Genomic DNA, 22,429 nt, shown 5'->3' with positions numbered 1-22,429 from the left:
GTCATTGGCGGACTTCCCACTTTTCTAGTGATTTCTTTGCAAATAAACCTTTAAAAGTAAGACCTGGAAATCGTTTTTTTTCCTCTTAAACCAGGTTGGCTTGTCCATAACCTCTAGTGGACTCTTAATGGCGGATGCTTATTCGAGAATAACCAAAAGGAAAATTGCCCTTTAACCCCGTATAATCTTGCTCAAGACGCATTCATATATTCCTTCTGTCTTCACATATTGGTTGGCATTCTTATAGCACGCATGCTAGCATTTTCAAACGTATCATGATCATTATGTCAGACTGTTCGCCACACGAGTCATATAGTGACTTCTCCTTTTATTCCCTGACAGGCTTCCTTATTTGCTATCCTGGCAGACTTCAATTCACTATAAGGCGTACCTATTCACCACTAGATCATGGTATGGCTAACAGAGGACTTTTGAATTAGAAGAGTTAGTAAACCTCTTTCAATGTGTCGCTCCGTAGAGACTGAATTCACCATAAGACGTACTGTTCACGACTAGAACATGGATGACATGTCAACATTTAATTAATTTTTTAAAATTTTAAAAATTAAAAAAAATTGTAAAAATTATATTTAAAAGTAAAAAGTAAAAAATTATAAAAAAATATTTTAAAATTTTAAAAATTAATTAAATGCTTATGTGTTATCCGGTGTATGCCATATTAGCAAAGTTAACAAATATTAATTTGTACATAAATCATTATATCTTATAAATTTAATTGCGTTTTCATTTTCATTATTTATACTTAGTTATGTACTAAATAAAACACAAATACTCATCCATAATTCATTCATCACCACCCATTCAACATATCAATTTAATATACAAATTAATTTAAGATATAAATATAAAACTTATAATTTACATATAATAATTTCTTTACTTAAAATGAAGCAGAAATTATTTAAATTACTTACCCTTTAGCTTCTCCATGATTCGCCTCCATTTACTCCTTTCTTCATTTTCAATTCTAATTCTTGTAGATAAATCACTTTTGGATGACTTTTGTATATCAAAACTAACTAAATTTCATGAATTTTCAATGAAATTCAAGTAGAATTTGATGGAAAATGTTAGAACTTCAAATTATCCTTTATCCTTTTCCTTTTCCTTTTCCTTTTATGGTCTATTTACATTTTAATCCTCTTATTTTTGCTAAAATTCAATTTAATCCCGACCAAAAAATCACTATTTACACTTTATTTTTCAGTGTCATACTTTAGCTGCACTATTATTATTTGATTAATGATTCTTACTTTCTAATAAATTTTACTAATTTATTTGACACGAGAGTTTTTTCAAATTACAATCCAACTCAAACTTCAAGGTTTGGTCGTTTAGATGGTTTAACTATTTCAATGATCCGAAACGAGTTTGTCCGTAGGTTGGTTTTGCTTGGGTTTCCCATCCTTTGCAGCCTTGAATTCTGCAAGTCTCGCCAGCTCTTTTACTGCATTAACAACTCCCCCTATTCTTGTTGCAATTTCCACCATCAATGAAACCACCTTCACTAGTGGAAGGACCTTGATGATTGGACTAGGATGTTCACTGCCTTCAACCCCCTCCGCTTTGGCTTTGGTTGATTCCTCTCCTCCTGTTGTTGCAATAAAGTGGGTCGTCGGCAAAGATTTCAATGCATCCACAAGTTCTTCTACTGCAAAGTTCATCTCTGCAACTTTGATATCTATGTTGGACGACTTTTTCATCTTCATGATTGTTATTGCCAGTTCCTTCAAGACATTGATCGAGTAGGAGCTTGCTTTCATGCACTTATTACTGAAATGTTTCCTTAAACATGGAGGTGCCTATATCCATTTACACAAGCAAATAGTTTAATCTTTAAGTATATATATCCCATTTTTGTTTGAAATCTTTAGGAGTTCTTTTGATCAGCTATGATTCTGACCTGAATTTCTGAGCTGATGCAACTATTTAGAGTCTCAATGCAGTAGGCACAGTTGCGCAATGAAGCCCCGATTTTGAGGTATTGTTTCCAAGGATGTCTAAAGTTGAACCGACCATGTGTCGGTTCCCATCTAGCGAAATTGGCCTGTCAAATTCATATTGAAGGTTCAACTTCAAGCACAAGGAAACGAAACATTAATCCCATTAATAACATTCTACCATAGATTCTTCGGCTGCCTTGGAATTAAGCACACATTTATAGCCTTGCATCTTCTTTTTTAAATCCTCCTCACTTCCATTCTCTTTGAAGTATTCAGTCACACATCCTGCAATTAGTTTGACAAAGAAAATTATAGTTTCAATCTATGTTCCGATATATAATCTCATTTGGTAATGATTATTTTCTTTTTAAACTTACCATCAAAGGAATCAGCAAGCTTTTCCATGTTTTGATGAATTAGATGGTGAAGCTCACAGCCGGCCCAGACGGGACAGAACAACATGGTTACAAGGATGCACAAGGAAGTTCCAATGGCAATTGTGGATAACCTCATATGAGCCAACTCAAACAACTCCACCACTCTGTAGCCAGAAACTGAGACCAAGCTGAAGGTGAGGATGAAGATCATAGCACCATAGTCAAAACGGGCTTTAACCGATGGGATAAACCTTGAGAAAGTTGCTGCTGAAGCTGCATACCGACAACAACAACAACAACAACATCATTACAACAAATAGCTTGAAACTTCGAGCCGAGAAAGAAAGTGAATTTAATTTCTTGGCATGTTACTTTAATTTTACTTACCGAAGAGAAAAACCGAGATCCCAAGAATTATGGGCTTCAATTGATCTCCTGACTGTTCAGCCACCAGGTGAATACCAACACCAAGTGCACCCGCTAGAAAAGTTGCTATAACTCGGTTAATGCATTTATAAAATGTGGCGCCTGCAATGGAAAAAAGAAGAAGAGTGAATCAAGTTCAATAAGGTAAACAACATGAAGTGAAAAGTGCTGAGAGGCCTTGAAGACTAACCCACAGTGTATTCGAAAACAACCACCACCGTCATTACTGCCCACATAGCATTCCCTCCAAAATCATCATATAAAGGCCTCATGTAGTAAAAAAGTGATACAATAGACAGAGCCAGTCCCACTTTGATACAATGGATTACCTTTCTAGGGTCTGCAACTCCTATATGCCATGCATTCTCCAAAACCCTCCAAACTTTCCAAACTATTATTCCCATACAACCTTTTAATCCTACCCATATTTTGCCTACTGCCCCAGATTCAGGCTCTAACACCTTCGATGTCCCACCAGGCACATTTATCCTCCATTCCAATCTGCTAGAAGCTTTATTTGCCATGTTGAAAATAAAGTAGAGCTTATCAGGCTGTCTGGTCAACTGGTGTGCCTCTCACTATTTTTGTTTCCCTACTTGTCTACACTGATATGGACTAAACACCATTGTAAAGCACATATTTATACATGGAAAGCCCCTAAGTTAATAACCGAGTTTCGGTATGTAAATTCCAATAGTGAAAAACACTTGCCAGTTGTCCTTAAATTAAAGGAGATATACAGGAGATGGCCTAAAAAAATTCGATCACCTTTTAGCTGAACGTCATTTGCTTTAGAGTTTATATTAATAAATGCAAACACGATATGGTTTTGGCTGTTGTCTTTTATGCCAAGTGGATATTTTCTTAAGCAAAGAGGAGAGAAGAGACCTTTGGCACTCACTGTCAAGATAAAGATCATGGAAGCAGCACAAACTCAGGGAAATGCGCTTAAAAAAAGTTTGCATATAGATATAGTAATAACTAATCAATTTGAGAGAGAAAAATAATAATAAAGGGATTCAAAGGATCGAGACTAACATTACCGCACACCAATACTGATGGTTTTTCTAATTAAGGCTGCTGCCGTGGTTCTTCAGGCTAATTTAGGTTGAAGGTTCCAACTTAGTGCTAGGTGATGTGATGGGCACATGCCATAGTCAATTTCCCAGCTTGGCTACTGATGATGATTATGAAAACCACAGCAAATTAAAGCTATAACCAAACAATATATATGTTGTAAATGCATATCAGCTATACAGATAATTTCAGGTTGAGAAAGTCTGGTTTGTGTACAATTTTGACAGTAGCTTTCATTTTAACCATATGGATTAAAATATTGATGAAAACGCTTCCTCTTATTTGAAACTAAAGCCACTAGAATATTGACACAGAAGTTGGCACTTGGCAGAAAACAACCTATCATCGATTTTCTTGCTTAGATTGTTGCCATCTTTCATAAATAATATTTAATTTGTTTTCTTCAGTACTAATTGGCCAATTAATAAAAACACAAGATAATTAAAAATAAATTTAGCTGATTTCTATTTCCAAGATTTAAAATATTCATATATCATGTACAAAATGCTGTCCCTCTACCATTCGACTATACAAGTAGACCAATATATATATAGTAAGAAAACAAAGATACCTCTTATGGAGTGCTTCAGCAATGAGCAGTAAGCATTAACTAGGGAGTGCTAAAACTGGGTTGCCTTTTCTTGATCACGATAGATCTTTGTATACATGATAAGTTAATTTAAACGTGAATTGAGTTAATTAGTTAAAGATTCATGTCAAAAAGACAAAAATTAGGTGATAATCTTTTTCAACCTTTTTTAAATTCCAGGGACATTATCCTCCATGGGATTTTTTTATTAATTAATATTGACCGTACGTGTATTCGGTCCAATCATGGAAACCAAGCTGCTTTGCTTCGCAATCAGATATTAGACGGTAATGGTGGCATTGTAAAGAAAAGTGGAGAACGTCTCATTCCTCAACCAGGGGAGCTACCTATATGGCCTTTAAGTTGGTGCTTTCTCTATCAAATCATATAAGTTGATGGCGTTCATATAGTGGATATGAACATGATAGATAGATGCCGTCCACTTTTCTTTTTTTTTTTTTTTTTTAATAAATAAGGGATAATGATAGGTTGTTTGGGATTGAATGTAGAAATTAAATTATTATCTATTCTAATTAGTGATGTCATTGACGCTTCTTTTTTATCTCACCCTTACTTCATTCTTTTCTTTTCTTTTTTATATCATTCTTATTTTACATTCATGTTTTAACTTGCTTTTTATAAATATATATTTAAATATGTCTCGGCTTAAATTTTGTATAACATTTTCATTCTCATTTTGAAAATTTTGCCAGCTAAATTTCAATAATATTTTATAGTATATTAATATTTACAAAATTAAATCAAAATATATTATATAAAATGGAAGAATATATGATGAAATATATAAAATATTTATAAAATCTAATTATATGTTATAAATTATTATACAATTAAAAATATAAAAATATTAATTATAAAATTGTTGATGAAAGGTTTTAACAAGGGAGGAGATAAAGAGGAGAATGTGATAATGTAAAGGAGGTTGATTCACCTAAACAAGCGGAGAGCTAGTGAAAGACAAAAAGAAGAGGGGGAAGATGGTTTTGAAGGATGAGAAGGTTGAGTACAGAAAGTAAATGGGAAAGATTATCTCTTTGTCATCGTTATGAAAGATATTTATAGATAATGTCCTCTTGTTTAGTAGTAATCACGAGATAAGTTATTATATACCAAATATTGTTATAAAGTGTGTGATGAAATCTATATTACTATTTCGTTTAATGTAGTAGGAGGCTGTTATACTTAATAGAAAATCATTTGTAGATAATATTTCAATAATGCTGCATATCCGACTCAAGTAGAATATAACAAAAATTGTTTTAATAAAATCATCTCGTCTGATTTAAAAGGAAAAACCCATGCTCTTCGAATGGGACAAATCAAAACATGTTAGGATGGGATATTTTGTCTTTTGGGGAATCTTAGGAATACGTGGAATAGTGAGATGAATGGATGTTTTAAGTAATCGCAAATGAATGTATATATGGATGAGGCAGACGAAATGGGTTCCACTGTAACTTTAGTCTCGCCTGATTTTAGCCCAATCACAAGGAACAAATCTACCACACTATGTGAAATTAAATGCGAAATCACCCTTTCCCAAACAAGGATAACATCCGTGAAAAGAAAAAGGATTATCTAATCTAAGGTATTAATAGCAAGGGCGGCGTAAGGGGAGTCTTGTCCCAAAAATGATTAAATAATAATTTAATCTCTCTAATTATTTTTAATCATTGATTCTTTTAAATTTTACATTTTATAAAAATTATGAGAAATTATTTTATAGACTTTTTAATAACATAATTTATTTTAAAATTTTTATTGATGTTTTAACAAATTTTTTATATTATTAACACATAATTTTAATAATTTTACACTAAACTTTAAACCTTAAATATTGAATCTTAAATCTTGAATTTTGAACTTGAATTTTAAACTCCAAACTTTGAATCCTAAACTTTGAAGGGATTTGAAGTTTGAGATTCAAAGGTTTAAAATTTAGGGTTCGGATTTAAGAATTAAGGTTAAGATTCGAGATTTAAAGTTTAAGATGAAAAATTACCAAATTTTATGTCAATAACATAAAAAATTACTAAAAAGGACCATAGAATAATATGATGAAAATGATGTATAAAATAATTTTTATTTGTTGGGGTACAAATTAAATGTAATGATTATTTTTAAAGACTCATACTATTATTGAAATAAATGATATGATGAATACCCCCACAATTGGAATTCTAAATATTTTTATGTATTGTTTTCCCTCCTTCACGAATAATATGTAAGAAAAGAAGACTTAAAAGTATTTTATATATATATATATATATATGAAGCATTTTTCAAGTAGCAATAAATATAATAATCAAAAACAAGGAGGAGAAAGTAAAGCATCAAAATCTAAAAGAGATAAAATAAAGCATAGATAGATATTATTACATTCCGGTGATTATCCAATGCAGAGGTTTCCAAAGAAAAAACAAAACAAATTAAAGAAAACGACAAGTCTTTAGTCTTCAAGTCGAAAGTTAGACCAGGTAAAGTGTGTCGTATGGGCTTTGCCAAAGCGGAAAGGTTTCACGAGATAGATAAGTCAGTTTGTTGTTTTGGATTACATCGTTGGTTTGGTTGGTTGTTGTTTTAATAATGGTCGGCTTAGAGAACTAATCACCCCTTTTCCTAACCATCAAAATACCCCCATCCTTTTTTATATTCTAATCTTCATCCTTTTTGCAGATCAACGATACTCTGGGATTTTTCTTTTCAGATTCCTAAATCCAACAAATACCTAAAGCCTTTGAGATATTTATATAGATCGATCGAAATCGAAGACAGCAGGGTGGCTTGAGAAAAGGGTAAGTCAGGGATTTAGTGGTTATTGGAAGTAAATGGCGAATCTGTATGTGAAAGCGGTGCCACCGGCGGATCTGAACCGGAACACCGAGTGGTTCTTGTACCCAGGAGTATGGACTACTTATATTCTAATCCTATTCTTCTCCTGGCTCCTTGTTCTCTCCATCTTCGGCTGCTCTCCTGGCATGGCTTGGACCGTCGTCAATCTCGCTCACTTCCTCGTGCGTTTTCTTTTCTTGTTTCTTCCCATAATTGTTTTTATTGTATTGAATGTTCAATTGGGTTACTTTTTATGCCCGGGAATTACTTTTTCTGTTTTGGGTTTTATTCGTTGTTTGAAATTGGCTTTGTATGGGTTGATTTTGAGTGTCTTGGATATGTTATTGCTATTTTCCTTTAGGTTCTTTTGTTTGATTGTTGATTTGTTCTTGTTTTAAGCTGTAGTTACACTGTTAAGTTTGAATTCCATGCATCAGTATCTCTCTTTTGTCTCAGTTGTCGTAGAAAAATTGTTTAAAGTTTGAACTGAAATCATCTCAATTGATAGATGGGAAATGGGTAAATCAGAACAATGTCATTATGTTATGAGAATCTGTTCTGAGTATGAGATATAGGGTGGTATATATTCAAAATTTTATTTCCTAGCATTCCAACATGTCTCTAGAATAGAATTAAGATTTTGTCAATGCAAACCTAGTCCATGTTGAGCTGTTTTACAGCTTGGCCATATATTATTACCTGTATTGGTAATTTGCCACCCGCTTATTCTTCTCTTTATATCTGTCTGAAGCCCTTAATGTGCTGCTTCACTTTCTATTTTGCATTAACTCATGTTGTTAGAAGGTTAGCATCTATCTAATCATGAGGCTTTCCAACTAGTTGATTGCTGTCTCTAAAATATCCATGCCTTCTTGGTATTTCAATCTAGCTGATCTTGTGCTTCTTTCTCTTGTAAAGATTTGTTGCTTTTCTGTTGTATTTCACAGAGTACAAAAGCCTTAAGTTTTTCTATGGGGCTATTTTTTTCCTATTTAGTTTCAGAACTCTGCTTGATAATTATCTGAACCAACTTTGATTGGTCTATTTTCAGGTTACATACCACTTCTTTCACTGGAAGAAAGGAACCCCATTTGCTGAAGATCAAGGGATTTACAATGGCTTGACTTGGTGGGAGCAGATAGACAATGGAAAGCAGCTTACACGCAACAGGAAGTTTCTAACTGTCGTACCTGTTGTGCTGTAAGTCTTCCTTCTTTGATATCTTGCAAAATGTGCGCATGCATGTTTTCATTTTCAAGCATTGAAGGTTGATTATTCAGCCTTTTCTTTTCTTCCCCTTATTAAAGTAACAAACTGTATAGACTACTAGGCATGCCAGAATCAAACAATGGGTAAAAAATATAGAGCCCACTGATTATATATGATTTTGTTTGTGCCATGGGAGAGTTTCTGTAACATGGCTTTGTTATTATTGAGTATCTTATTCATCAAATGGGTAGCTGTTGCTTTTCTCTTAACATATATCAAGTATGTTCATGTGTGTACAGGTATCTATGTTCTCATTTGCCTTCTGTGAACTAATATTTATTCAATTGCATTTGTAAAAAAAAAAAAAAAAATGGTTTCTTCGAATTCCTTGACTTATCACCAACATGTTTGTCAGTTGGTCGTTTTTAATATATTAGCTCTCAAGGCTCAAGTCAATGCCAACTTTTGTTGTGATACTTTGTTTTGTATAAGACACTCATCAAGAAAATCCTGCCTTATGTAAATAATTTATCAGACCTTTTTAATTAGAGTTATTTGAATAGAAGATAAACAGGAAACTTGTTCCATTGGCAGGAATGGCTGGATTCAATGCGCAGTGCAATACATGAACTTTGGTTTTGTTAAATTATAAATTTTAGTTCAATTTTCACAAACCACCAACACTGTTACAAACATGATACCATTTTAGGTTTACTTATTGCATACATGATTATATTGACTCAACTTGGAAATAACTGGATTTTTTTTTTTTTATATATGTACAATTGAATTAAAATTGAAGTTTCATGTGTGTAGTTGTACTAAAACAAAGTTCATTCGCATTAAACATTGGATCAAAGTTAATGTGTAACTTTTAGATTTATCCCTAGGTTTAAATCTACCTCCCTGTGTGTGAATGACCGAGTGTAACATCAAACTTTGAAAGACCAAAAGAGAACTACTATTATGTGATTAGATTTTAGTCTTGCTATGGGATTTGAGACTCTGCCAAGTATGCAGTTTGTCTTCAATTTGGTGCAGACTTGTAGAGTCTTGTTTCCTCAGACAGTAGTTTGATAGATGATAACAACAGAATTTCATCCTTGATTGTCCTGCTGCTTTCATGAACCTCCGCAGCATGACTTCATGTATAGTTGATGGGCTTTTTTGTTTTGCCAGAGTTTGCTGCATTTAGGCATGTTGGATTTCATTTGCTGAAGTCAGACACTCAGATACCTATTGACCTTGTTTTTATCTGTTTACTGACAGGTACTTGATTGCCTCGCATACAACCGACTATCAACATCCTATGCTCTTTTTTAACACACTTGCAGTGCTTGTGCTTGTCATCGCCAAGTTCCCCAACATGCACAAGGTCCGGATCTTTGGAATCAATGCAGACAAGTGAATGAGTCTCCCCTGAAAGAATAGTTGGTTTTGCCTGCTAGAAAGCCACTGCCGCTTCCCCCCTGCTAAAAACGGGCATCTTTTGTATAGGAGGACATTTCGAAAGCTGTCTTTTGTGTTTTTGGTTTTTGCTGAGTCTGCGGACTGCATTTACAAGCTCTCTTAGATCAATAAGTGTACAGTGGAGAAATCTAATGTATGTTAAATACTTCACTATGCTCTTATCAGCGTATCACATATCTTCATACCGTAATCCATATCTTTGAATCTCTTATGGCACTACCTGGATGACTCCAGTTCGGTTTAAGCATTAATGTGAAATTGGGTGTTAATATATTATGTTTATTGGGTTGAAAATGCAGTAACATAATAAAGCTATATGAGAATATGGCAATAGCTGTTATAAGTTTGTATGGAAGGGACGTGATTCCAAACCCAATTCTTTAGATTGGAGAAGCATCAATAGAGAGGAGAGGAGCCAAACAAATAGAACCGTGGAAGAAGTTACATGATAAAGACACCACAAAATGTTACATATATATATATATATATAAGTAGAGTTATTGACTTCTCAAGCTGCAATATTTTCTTAGCAAAGTTTGTTTTACTTATGTAAACCTGGAAAATGGGATGTAAACGTTAGAGCTACTAGTTTCCATTAAGATGGCTTTAAATCAAACTTAAGTGGGCATCCAGTATGTATTTATGATTTTTGTTAGTTACTTTTTCTTTAAATTAACTATTTAATCTTTAATTAATGATTTTTGTTAAATTAAATATTAATAATTTTATTATTTTTTATTTCATAGAAGTTAAACTTCATTTAATTAATATTTTATTAAATTAAATAATATCTAATTATATTTCTTAATTAATCTTTCTATACAAAACTTAATTAATTTATTAAAGGAATAATGATAAATTTAGCCCTTAACATTTACATCTTTTATCAATTTGGCTCTTATTCTTGTTTTGAATTAAATTTAACACTCAACTTTTCAAAAGGAGTTGAATTTGACCATCAACCTTTGTTTTCAGTATAAAATATATGTGGACGGTCACGCGGGTTGCCACGCTAATATCATTAATAAATTAAAGCATTTTTGTTACAAAAAAAAAAGTGATTTGACTCTTTCTAAAAGGTTATAGGCCAAATTTAGTTAAAAAAAATGAGAGTCAAATTGTCAAAAGATGTAAATGTTGAGGGCTAAAGTTATCTTTTTTTTTTTTGTGAACATTAATCTCATTATAGGTTCTATCATATCCGCTCTTTTTTATATAAAGCTTAAAACTGCCCATAATCTCTATCCAACCCTTAAATAAAAGGATAATGAGTTTCAGTGCACTCGAACCCACATCTTCCTACATTAACATTGTTGAATTAAGACTCAATCGACAAAATTATCAGTTCTTTATTAAAGTAAATAGTCTTTGGTAATAATAGTTTAGCATTATTATATGATGCACTGATAGTAAAAAGAAAAATTTCAAAGTAAGATTAAGAGAATAACATATGCAATTTGAGATATATTTAAAGTTTTATAAGAAATGGGACACATGTCATCATCTTAATTTTATTTGTGAAAGTATACAGTTTTGCATTATTTGTAAATTTAAAATTTGGTGCATGTACTTTATTTTTAGGAATATACTTTTAAATTTTAAAATTCATATCTAATTGTTTAGACTATTAAAATTATTTTGCTAAATTTAGGTCATTACAAAGTTATTTTTTTAGTTACATTGCTACAATGTTTATTTTTTTAATTTCAAAAAGTCACACAAAAATTAATAAAAAATTTGTAACAATATTAACAGTTGGACATTGAATTTTAAAATCTAAAAATAGATAGACTAAATTCCTAAAATAAAAATTTAAAGACTTATACTCTAAATTAGAAAAAAGTGCAAAGATATTTTCTTTTTCACTAGCAAGCAATATACTAAATAATAATTCATAAATTTAATTAGACATTTAATTTTGAAAAATATATTAAATTATATAATTTCGTTTTTAAGATATTAATTAAGTAATTTTGAATTTCCACTATTGCATTTGCTCACTTTAGAAAAAGAAAAACCTGACTAATATTGTCAAACATAAACATAAAGGAAAAAATCGGACCTTTTATCAAAATATTGTAAATTTTAAAAATATTTCTCTGAGTGAAGTTTGGGATTAATTTTAACGATAGTTGTTAAAAAAATACGTAAACTATCAAAATAGATATTTTTGTTTGTCTCATATTATATTTTAATCACTTATATTTGTAATGTTACGTTTTAGTCACTTACGTTATCGTTTTGTTATGAAGTGGTCATTGTACCTTTAAACTCCGTTATCTCTCTAACAGCGGTCCTACATGGCAGCCCAAATGGGTTTTAAATGCCAATTTAGATGTTTAGTTGTTGGAATGAAAATAGGTTTTTAATTAAATAAATTTAATTTGGACTGCCACATAGGACATTCAAGTTGGCATTTAAAACTCATTTGGACTGCCATATAGAACCTCCGTTAGGGAGGTAATGGAGTTTAACGGTATAGTGACCACTTCGTAACAAAAGGATAACGTAAATGACTAAAACGTAACATTTTAAACATAAGTGACTAAAATGTAATCTGAAATAAACAAAAGTGACTATTTTTATAGTTTACCCTAAAATAATCTTTCAACTTCTAATTAAGTTATGAAAAATTGACTTAAATGTTAAAAACACACTAATTAAACCATTTCACTAATGGTTTTCATTATTGATAGTATATGTGTTAATGTAGTTATTAACTATTGAAATAATCGTTACGATGTTGACATGGCATTTTACGTTAATAAAAATATAAAATTATAGAAATTCAAGTTTAAAATGAATTTTTGTCTAAATTCATTTGAGTCTTGACATTATTTGTCTATATTTTTTTAAGCATGATTTTTAAAGTAAAAATAAAAATTATATTATATTGAAATGATTCTTTAAAAAGAACTTTTCTTTTCTCACAGCAAGTGAATCCCATTTTTTAATAAGTTTTGAAGTTTTTGGTTATGGTTTTTTTTTAATCTAATTTTCTAATTGTGGTATTGATATTTGATATACAATCAACTCTCTCTACAACAATTTTATTTTATTTGTCAAATTTTGGATGTTATAGATATGTGGTTGTTATACACTTATAATAGCATTTGATATTCATATTATATTTAGTTTTTTTAAATATTAATAATATTATTAATTAGCTAGGTTTAGGTCATAAAATTTACAATTGTAATTTCATTTATTAAACATTATTTTCATTTAATAAAATATTATTAATATATTTTATATAAAAATAAACATTTTATTAAAATAATATCTAAATTAAAATTGATTATTTTTATTTTCACTTAAGAGTAAAATTTATTTTATTAAAATTTGAAATAAGAGGATGTTATAGAGAACTAATTTAGTAGACACGTGTAGCATCTTTTACCCAGAATGAACTGATTGTCACGAGCAAGAGATGTCACATTTGGGCACTAAAGCTAACTTAATTTGAGCATCAATTTCAAGGCTTTAATTTAACTTAAATAGACTCTTTTGAAGTTATTCAAGTTATTTTTAATCTTACTTTAAATTTTTGGATACAAAGGGGACTATTTAGAGCTTAATCGAGTCAAAACATGGTCAATGTCACGACACTAAGAAATGGGTGTCGCGACACTAGACTGATGGCACGACACTAAACTTCCGATATCAAGACAATGACCATAATCATTTACTACTTTCTTGAATTATTCACACATTTATTAAGTTACATATACTTAATTCATGACCTTAACATGTTCTTTATTTTATAATTTTAATGAAATCTATTTAGGTAAAAAGAATTCTAAAGTACTTATAAATTTTAATTAGAATATACTTCCTTTAAGTTTTATCCACTTCTTTCCCTTTGTGTACTCTTCTTTCATCTTTTTCCTTGTCTTTCTCTTTATTTCACATCAATTTCATAAAATATGAAAAATTAATACACGTTATTCATATCACATTCATGCTCAAATATTTGAAATAAACATGATACTATCGCTAAATCATGAAAATCTCACCATGAATCTTTAGTTTCTCATATTATCTATATTTTATCTCTCTCCAAGTATGAACACTTCACTTCTAACTTGAAATCTAAGCTTGCTAGGTTGTAGGCAACTTATGTCTGTTAAAGGTTCCATGAAATTTTGATAGGTTCTAGCTTGGAGGGATTTTTATTGATGATAAAGATGAAATTGCAAGAAAAGAAAAACTTTTTTTCTCCAACAATGGTGGGTGACATGAGAAAGATGAAGAAGTCTCTACATCTTTTCCATCATAAGATCTATCTATTTTAATAATAATTTAATACATTATAAATAAAATATTATAACTTAATAATAAAAATCTATTAAGCATCCTTATCCACTTAGTATTGGCAAAAATTGTTCTCTATATCCTCAAACATTTTACCATTAATTCAATTTAATCATTTTATACTTTAAATTTCTCACATTAACTCCAACATTTTGTAAAATCTTACAATTTAGTTCATAACTCGGATTAATATCTCTCAATGCATCAGTCATTTAAATTTTCTCCAATATCCTACTATCTTCTACCTTACACTTATAGATCATATTTTATTTATTCTGAAAATTTTGACTTACAATTGCTCAAAATTATATTGTTACAACTAAGGAGTTCTCGAGGATGTTATAAAACGTATTTCATACTTTATGGTTGTTATTGTTATAAATGAAAAATTGTTACAGAGGGTAAAAATAAAACTTAAAAACCAATTCTATAACAAATTTATAGGATTAAAAGAGGTTGAGTGTTCTACCAACCCCTTTAGATTCGTTCATGAACATGCATATTATACTTAAAAACTAGTTTCAACTATGCCATTCGTTTAGAATAATTCATGGATTTTGTGATATCAAGATGTATACCTATATGTTATCTTTTATATATATATATATATATATATATATATATATATATATATTTATAATTATGGTTTTGACCATCACTGCTACTATTAATTGTGATTTTGTAACTTTTGTCATTGTGGGGTTAATGAAGGATGGCCATAGTTCATAAAAGAAGATGAATAATTATATATACATAGAAACTGCATTTTGGATTATGTATAGTTGATTTTGAATTGTGATAGATGACCCAAAATTTTACAATATATAACTTCAATAAAATATTTTGCACTAATGCTTTTATGCTTGCTTAACTCAATTGAATAAAACGTTGATTGTCTTTCCTTTAATATTTTATAAAATTATGATCATAAATGTAAGATATTTGAGAAGTGATATTTTTAGACATTGCCTTACAATGTTGAAGATGATACTTGCTAATACACAGATATCTTAATCAAACTTTAAGTTATATTTAAACTTATTTTCAAATTACATATTTTATAAATGCTTATATATTTATTTATAAAATATCTTGCTTATTTAGCCTATGTATCAAACTCAACCAAAGCTAATACAAAATGAGGCATTACAGTATTACAGTAGGAGCTATATTACTTGATTCTGGTGTTGGCCCAACAGGTGGCGCTACTACAAGCCGTCTACCACAGCAATACTCACGAATCTTGGCTATAAAATTAGGTGAGCATTATGGTTGGTGCAGGTAAACCGGTTTTTCAAAGTACAATTTGCTATGAGTTAATAGTAAATAAGTAGAGTAGGTTAGATACTAGCTATCTAGGTAGCTTTATTGTTCGACAAATAACACAAATTCTCCGCCTTCTGTAATCAAGTTTCCTATTCAAAATGGTCCACCATCTATCATTCCTCCTTAATTTATGACGTTAATAGAATCCTTCCAATCACACGTTAGAAGCATAAATACACGTTTTAACTTTAGTGGAGGAGAAGCAACGATAACCAATAACATCATTTCATGCTACGACCAAGCCTCTTAACAAACATTTTGAGAATTCAACTTCGCAACCTGAATTTGGTTATTGTTTTTCATTGGGTCTTAAACTTTAAATTTTACCATTGATATTGAGACTTTAATTTTAACAGTCTTTGAAAGTAACTTTAACTTTAAATTTTAATATAAGAATAATTATCGAATTCAAGATCTAACTTAAACAAAAAAAATTTCAAATCTCAATGCAAAAACAATTATTAAATTTACAACCCAATTTGAACAAAAAAAAAATTCAAAACAAGGTCAAGCCCAAATAGCGATTTAACTCATTAATAAACTCTAAAGTTTTGTTAATCTACCTCTTTTAACTCTCTTTTTGTCCTCAGCTACAAACAAGAATTCAATTATTTGAGCCAGCAGTCCTACTTCTGATGGATGAAAATAATGAACATAGATCATGTTTACTGTGACAAAAAAATCAATCACAGCCCTTTATTCACTTTGTTTTTTTTTTTTCTTCTAACCACACGGAAAGCTTAAGACAGCCTCTTCAAACCAAACCCAAAATAGCTCTAATCTGTTTACATTGTTCAGAGAAGAGTAGGAGATTTTAAAAAAAGAAAGAAAAGAAAACCATTAATTATATATGTATTCTATATATGATCTGTTAGTTCTAAATAACTTTAAGCAAGTAATAATAATCAACCATGTGAAGAAAACAAAAAGAACAGTTGGATGATGATCTCCTTTAGGTTCTTCTTTCCTTACCATGATCCTCCTCCTCCACCAAACATTCCATTAGTCCAATATCCAGCTGAATTGCCTTGGTCCTTATTTTGATCAACTTCATTGGTAATGTTTGTTGAAATGGGTTTCATTTCTCCAAAAGGAAAGAAAACCCTTCCTCCATTCTCTTGAATACTATGAATACCTGCAGCCCTATTTTCAAGTCCATCAATTGAAAAAGTAAGTGCTGGTTTATAGTCTTGCATGGAGAAACCAGTTGAGTAAGGTGTAGTTGAGTCTGGTTCGGGTGCTGGAACGAAAGAATTCAACCCTCTCGATGCCATTCCAGTCCTGAGCAATCCCAAAGCTGAAGCCGAAGGGTACTTTTGCTGGTGGTCGTTGTTCTCAACTTTAGCAACTTGTATATATTGAGATAGACCATGACTCGGTTGCATAGGAGGGAAACCCAGGTTCAGATCTTGTTGGCCTTTATGGGTGTTAGGGTTTTGAGAAGACAAATGTGAGAAACTTGTTGGCTTTAGATCTGCAGGAACTTTGGCTGAAGCTGAAGAAGAAGAAGAAGAAGAAGAAGGAGATGAAGAGCTTGATAATATGGATCTTCTGTTCTTTCTTGAACCACCTCCAACTGGAACATTCCTTAGAGATCCACCTTCAGTCCAGTACCTTCTGCAGGTCTTGCAGAAGTATCTTGGTTGAGTGAGGCTGTAGTTGTTGTAATAACAAAACTTGGTGTTGGTAGAGTTACATCTTGGGCAATTCAATTGCTCTGGTGGCCTTGTTTTTCTATCTAACATTGGTCCCCTTGTGCATGTATTAGGAAGCATCTCTTCCATGGGCTTAACCAAACCAAAATCCTGAAAACCCCAAAATTAACTTGAAATAGAAGAGGAAAAAAAAAAAAAACAAGTACACACACAAAACAAAGTAGGCTTTTTACCTGCTAAATTGTATTGAAAATGAAAAGAAAAGAAAAGAAAACCCAAGAAAATAACAATAAGTAATAACAAATAAAACCTTTTTCCATCCCTTTATCAGCCATCAAAAGAAAAGAAAAAAAAGATGGAGAAAAAGAAAAAGTTCAGCCTTCTTTTTGGTTCCAAGAACATATTAAACTTGCACCCTCCATGAATATATCATTGACAAGGAATAAAAGATAGAAAATATTTATAGCTTGGATTGTCTCTAAAAAAGAGAAAAGAAAAGGAAACCAAGATCAAATCCACCTACCTGTGACCATTTAGCAGCATCCATTAATTTGAGAAGATGAAACCAAAGTGAGGAGAAAAAAACAGAAAGGAATTCTCAAAGAGAAAAGAGAATTTGACCTCCTTCAGTTTGTGTGCAGCTGCTGTTTTTATTTGATATAGAAAGAATGTTTTTAGAGTGTTTGTATGGTGGCTTTATCTGTTGGCTTTCACTTTATGGACGATGAAAAAGGAAGGAAAGAGAGGAGAGGGCTTGTTTTGACTACTCATAAAATATTACGAACATTAATTTCTCTTTTGGTCTTATTTTATTGTGAAGAATTTCTGCTTCAATCTTATTTAAAGACGTTATATTTGTTTATTTGAATGTGGGTGGAATTATGAGTGTGTGGACTGTAGGTGGGTTACTACTTTTTGACCTCATAATGGGAAAAGTCTTTATTCTATGTTCTTCTCCTGTTACTTTTCTTTCTTTTAAGTTACTTTGTTTAAATTTAGACGAAATATCAGATTTAAATATGTGATTTATGCTATTGTGGATACATATATATATATATGTTTAATATGATTATTTTGGTCTGTGGAAAAAGAAATTGATCACACACGAGACCTGGCCTGTGAGGTGAACTTGTCAAAAGATCCTCCACGCTGCTTCTACTTTTTCATGTCCTTAAAAGTAGTTCCTTTCATTTGCTTGCAGTTAAAGTAATCTATGATTCACCCTGTTCCTTTTTCTTGGCCAATCATTTTATTGTAGAAAATGATTTAAAATTACAAACGTTGTCAGAGAATAGTAGATACATGCAGATGAAATTCTTTAATTTCATTAAGTTAAAAAAATAAGTTAGACTTGCTTAGTAGAATTTTTAAACGAGATTATTACGAATTTTAAGATAAAACACAATTTGAACATGAAAAACATGATATTTCTCAATCCGTTTAGAATTTTTTTCATTCTTCACTATTTTTCATAATTTTATTTTCATTTTTTAAAAACAATTTGAATATAATCTTCATAGACCCGATGTTTGTTTGAGTAGATGAGAATTCCCATCTCTAAAACATTTTATTTGTTGGCTCTAAATACATATATAAGGTAGTAATTTGATTGGAAGAAGATATATTTACCTGTAAAGTTGGTGATGCATGAATAGGAATCGCACATGTGTAATTAAGAACTGATCAAGTATACCATTGTTATTATTAGAATTTTTGCTTTTAGTTGGAAAAAAGAATCTCATGCAGAATTCCAAACTGAAAAAAATATGCTACGCAAAGGTAAATTAACCAGTTCCCAGTTCCCACCTTCAACAACTTTTGGTGAACAAAAAAATTTACCAAGTCATGCATTCTTTTACTCCATCAAAAAAGTGGGTTTAAAATTGAAAGTTGATGGAGGGAGGCGACAGGAAGGCGACAAAGCGAAAGGTAGGGCCTATATAGTGGGATATTGGATGGAAGATTAAATATTTGTTGTATTAACAACTTTTTTTGTTTGGTCATGGCTTTTCTTTTTGAAATATTAAAAATAATATTAGGGTTGAAAATCATGGACTTAGAATCTCAGTGGCTATATATTATTCCAGTTTGGTTACAACATGGAAACCTCCTTGCATTTTCGTCCTTTGTCTCTTTTTTCATTGTAGTTTCACATTCATCGTTGTTAAGACTTGACACCACCATTAAAGATAAGCTTACACAGTCCATTACAACACGTGTCAACTTATGTATGTATGTATATATGGTAATCTTTACTGATAATGATGAGATTTTTATTCAAAAAGCCAAATCTTTGTCATTGAATTTTCAATTTTATTTTCTTCTTGCAACAAAATGATGAATGTCAAAAGGAAAAAACAAAACAAAAAAAAAAAAAAGAGAGTGTGTGTGTTGTTTCTATAACTACATAATTATAAGGAAACCTTTTTATGTCTCCTAGACATAAAAATGTTTGAAAGCATAGATGCTTTGGTGGGTAAGCTTATATTCTGAGGGACTGGTTGGAAATGGGTTGGTTAGAGTCATTCAGAAGGTGGAAGACATGGATGGATGTGGTGCTCTACACGTCATTTCTCTTCTCTTCCACCCTTCATATTTCTTCTGCTCTGCATTTCACCCTATATCTTCCTTATTATCAACCTATAAACGCCCAGTTTTTACAGCTTCAATGTTTCCCAGCTTTCGCTTCGCCATTTCCACTTTTTCAACTCTAATTTTGTATTTATTTCGTTTGTCTACTTATAATTTTCAAATTTAAGGATAAATTACTATCTCGGATTAACCTACAGCAACTCAAATTAAAAAATGACATTATTATTTAGAATTTTTTAATTTTTTATGGATAATCGTTAATTTAATATTTATTTAACTTTAAGTCTTTGTTTAATTAAATTAGTATTGGATCAACTCATAACACAAAGTGAATTAAAGACTTATACTAGTGTTAGCTTATAATACACTCATATTGTGTATAAATAAAACTTATGTAAGAATTAAATGAAACTTTAATTAAAATGTCATTAAAAAAATAGCTTTGTAGAAACAACAAATTTTTAATCTTCTAGTGATTTCAAAATTGAATTAATGCTTGACTGTTTATTCATGATACTAACTCACGTGTGTCACATTTTCTAGTACCTGTAAAATAACTACAAAACCTTCAAAGAATGTTCATACTAGCCAGTGTTTGACCATGTCTAATGATTTGCCAGGAAGGAATTGGGGTCCAATTTCTATGAAAAGCCTCACTCACTCGATGGGTAGTCGAAAAAGGGAAAAAGGGAAGAGGAATTAAAGTAGTGAGGATGTTTTTATTAAGCTAAAATATTGAAAGAGGGGAAGGCCCATTGCTTTCGGACCATTACAATTACAGACCAACAACAACATATAGGTTTTGTTCAACTTTTTTTCAACAAAGATTCAAAATCAGTAATAATGTGGTTTCTTTCTTTCTTTTTCCCACGTAAATCTGCTACTTGAAACAATAATAATAAAGGTGCATAACGTGGAATGGCCTAGTTCAAAAGATTTATTATAGAGGATATGAATTTAAACTCTAACCTATACTTTATACTATAATGTGATAATAGGCAATGAATGAGATAATAGACCCATTATGTATTTGGGCATAGGCCTGAAGGCTAGAAACCAGTCAGGCCTTGGTTTTACAACTTTGGGTATAGGCCACAGTTCCTGAATGATAATAGCAAATAAAGTTAAAAAGGAAAAGAATATGGACCACAGACTATCAAAATCAATATATAGATGTTGTTAAAGGGGATACAAATGTGATGTTAATGTACCAGAAAAGCAGATATGCCACGTGATAATGCTTTGTTTTCAATCTGTAACCCCAAAAAAGCCTTTTATTTGATGATGGTCTTTGAAGACTGAAGAGGATATATAATTTTAGAAAGAATCAATTGTCGACCTCACATTCATCATATGGCTTCACCCCACCAGGTTTTTTTTTTTTTTTTTCCAAAGAGAGAGTAAAATGCATTTGTAAAAGCCCCTTTCTCCTATATATGTTTTTATATGGTTTCACCACATAATCTGGAAAGTGTGCTTTCTCTTGTATTGTTGTCAAATGAAGAAGTTCTGTTTTATATTTGGCTGGTAACAACCACTAGTTTTGGTTTTCATAGTAGTATTATTTTAGCCAAAAAGCTTTCAAGTTACTTTGGTGGTTGACTTCAACCCATCTGTTCTCCTCCCTTAGGCCATAAGCTACTTTTGGGTTTTGGCTAAAAAATATCAAATATGATTGTTTTGTCCTATTTTCCCCAAATTCTCTGTCCCATAATGCGGACATAATCAACTCAAACTTGTAAATAGCTTATAAATTTATAACAATCCAATAAATACTTACAGAAGATATATTGCTTAAATGGAGTAAGGTATATGAAAAAAATTCGTAGCTTTGGTGGAATGATGCATTTATGAGTTGCATAATGCATGGTCATCTTTTACTCAGAATAGGGTGGAATGCTCACATCTAATTGATTTTGGAGGGAATGTAATAATATTAGATTTCAAGGAGTTTAGGATATTAAGCAAGAATTGCTAAGTAGAATATAAGATATTTAGAATAAGATTAGTTGGTACAAATATAAGGACCTATAAACACTATAAATTTTAGTATTTGTATAGCATGGGGAAATAATCATGAAGGTATTAAAAGTGCTCATGAGTCAAGTCGGGTCAAGTTCGGGCTAATCTCATACAAAACATTTAGACTAATTTTTTAAGCTTGAGCTCGGCTCGACCCAAAAAATGAGCTTACTATTTTACCTAAACTCAACCCAATTTAGGAAAGGTAAAATTAAATATAAAAATATTTTTTAAAAAATACAATATACTAAATGTACTAAAAATATTAAAATAAAAGTTTTCTAACCAATTGAAAAGTATTTATATTAAAAAATCAACCATAAATATAATAAATGTCTTATTATATTAAAAACATAAATAAATATAATAATTTTTTATTGTATTAAATTTAATTTTAAAATTTTATATTTTGAGTTGGATTATGTAGTTAGGTAAGTGTTTTTTTTTTTTTAGGTTTTGGGTAATAAATTTAATTGCTATTGGATTAATGATTTAATATAAATATAAATATAAATACAATTAATATTATTATTTTTTTATAAAATAATATATTCA

General features: G+C 30.8%; 3 protein-coding genes across 6 annotated transcripts; 1 reads left to right on the top strand and 2 right to left on the bottom strand.

Annotated features, from left to right (window-relative positions):
- Positions 1–1,179: 1,179 nt before the first annotated feature.
- On the bottom strand, positions 1,180–4,520 carry LOC108487140 (aluminum-activated malate transporter 10-like). Its single transcript, XM_017791397.2, has 8 exons — positions 4,416–4,520; positions 3,806–3,944; positions 2,958–3,667; positions 2,729–2,869; positions 2,342–2,614; positions 2,143–2,249; positions 1,925–2,068; positions 1,180–1,823 (listed from the first exon to the last, which is right to left on the bottom strand). The coding sequence occupies exons 3-8, from the start codon at positions 3,289–3,291 to the stop codon at positions 1,374–1,376; spliced, it is 1,449 nt and encodes a 482-aa protein (XP_017646886.1). The 5' UTR covers positions 3,292–3,667; positions 3,806–3,944; positions 4,416–4,520; the 3' UTR covers positions 1,180–1,373.
- Positions 4,521–6,786: 2,266 nt separating this feature from the next.
- On the top strand, positions 6,787–10,259 carry LOC108484854 (uncharacterized). Of its 4 annotated transcripts, none has more exons than XM_017788769.2 (4): positions 6,787–6,931; positions 7,131–7,468; positions 8,338–8,486; positions 9,765–10,259. In XM_017788769.2, exons 2-4 carry the CDS (start codon positions 7,283–7,285, stop codon positions 9,901–9,903), a joined length of 474 nt encoding a protein of 157 aa, XP_017644258.1. In that variant the 5' UTR covers positions 6,787–6,931; positions 7,131–7,282; the 3' UTR covers positions 9,904–10,259. The 4 variants fall into 4 exon arrangements, with proteins under 4 accessions (XP_017644258.1, XP_052887080.1, XP_052887079.1 ...); XM_053031120.1 differs by lacking the exon at positions 6,787–6,931 and adding an exon at positions 6,937–6,986; XM_053031121.1 differs by lacking the exon at positions 6,787–6,931 and adding an exon at positions 7,025–7,043.
- A 6,010-nt stretch (positions 10,260–16,269) lies between these two features.
- Positions 16,270–18,106, bottom strand: LOC108484123 (dof zinc finger protein DOF2.5). The gene is made up of 2 exons (XM_017787797.2): positions 17,784–18,106; positions 16,270–17,410 (listed from the first exon to the last, which is right to left on the bottom strand). The coding sequence occupies exons 1-2, from the start codon at positions 17,805–17,807 to the stop codon at positions 16,574–16,576; spliced, it is 861 nt and encodes a 286-aa protein (XP_017643286.1). The 5' UTR covers positions 17,808–18,106; the 3' UTR covers positions 16,270–16,573.
- Positions 18,107–22,429: the final 4,323 nt, after the last annotated feature.

This window comes from Gossypium arboreum, chromosome 7 (assembly GCF_025698485.1).
Source record: "Gossypium arboreum isolate Shixiya-1 chromosome 7, ASM2569848v2, whole genome shotgun sequence".
Classification (NCBI taxonomy): Eukaryota; Viridiplantae; Streptophyta; class Magnoliopsida; order Malvales; family Malvaceae; genus Gossypium; species Gossypium arboreum.
Note: the sequence above shows the minus strand (reverse complement) of the source record. Positions and strands in the feature narration are given on the sequence as shown.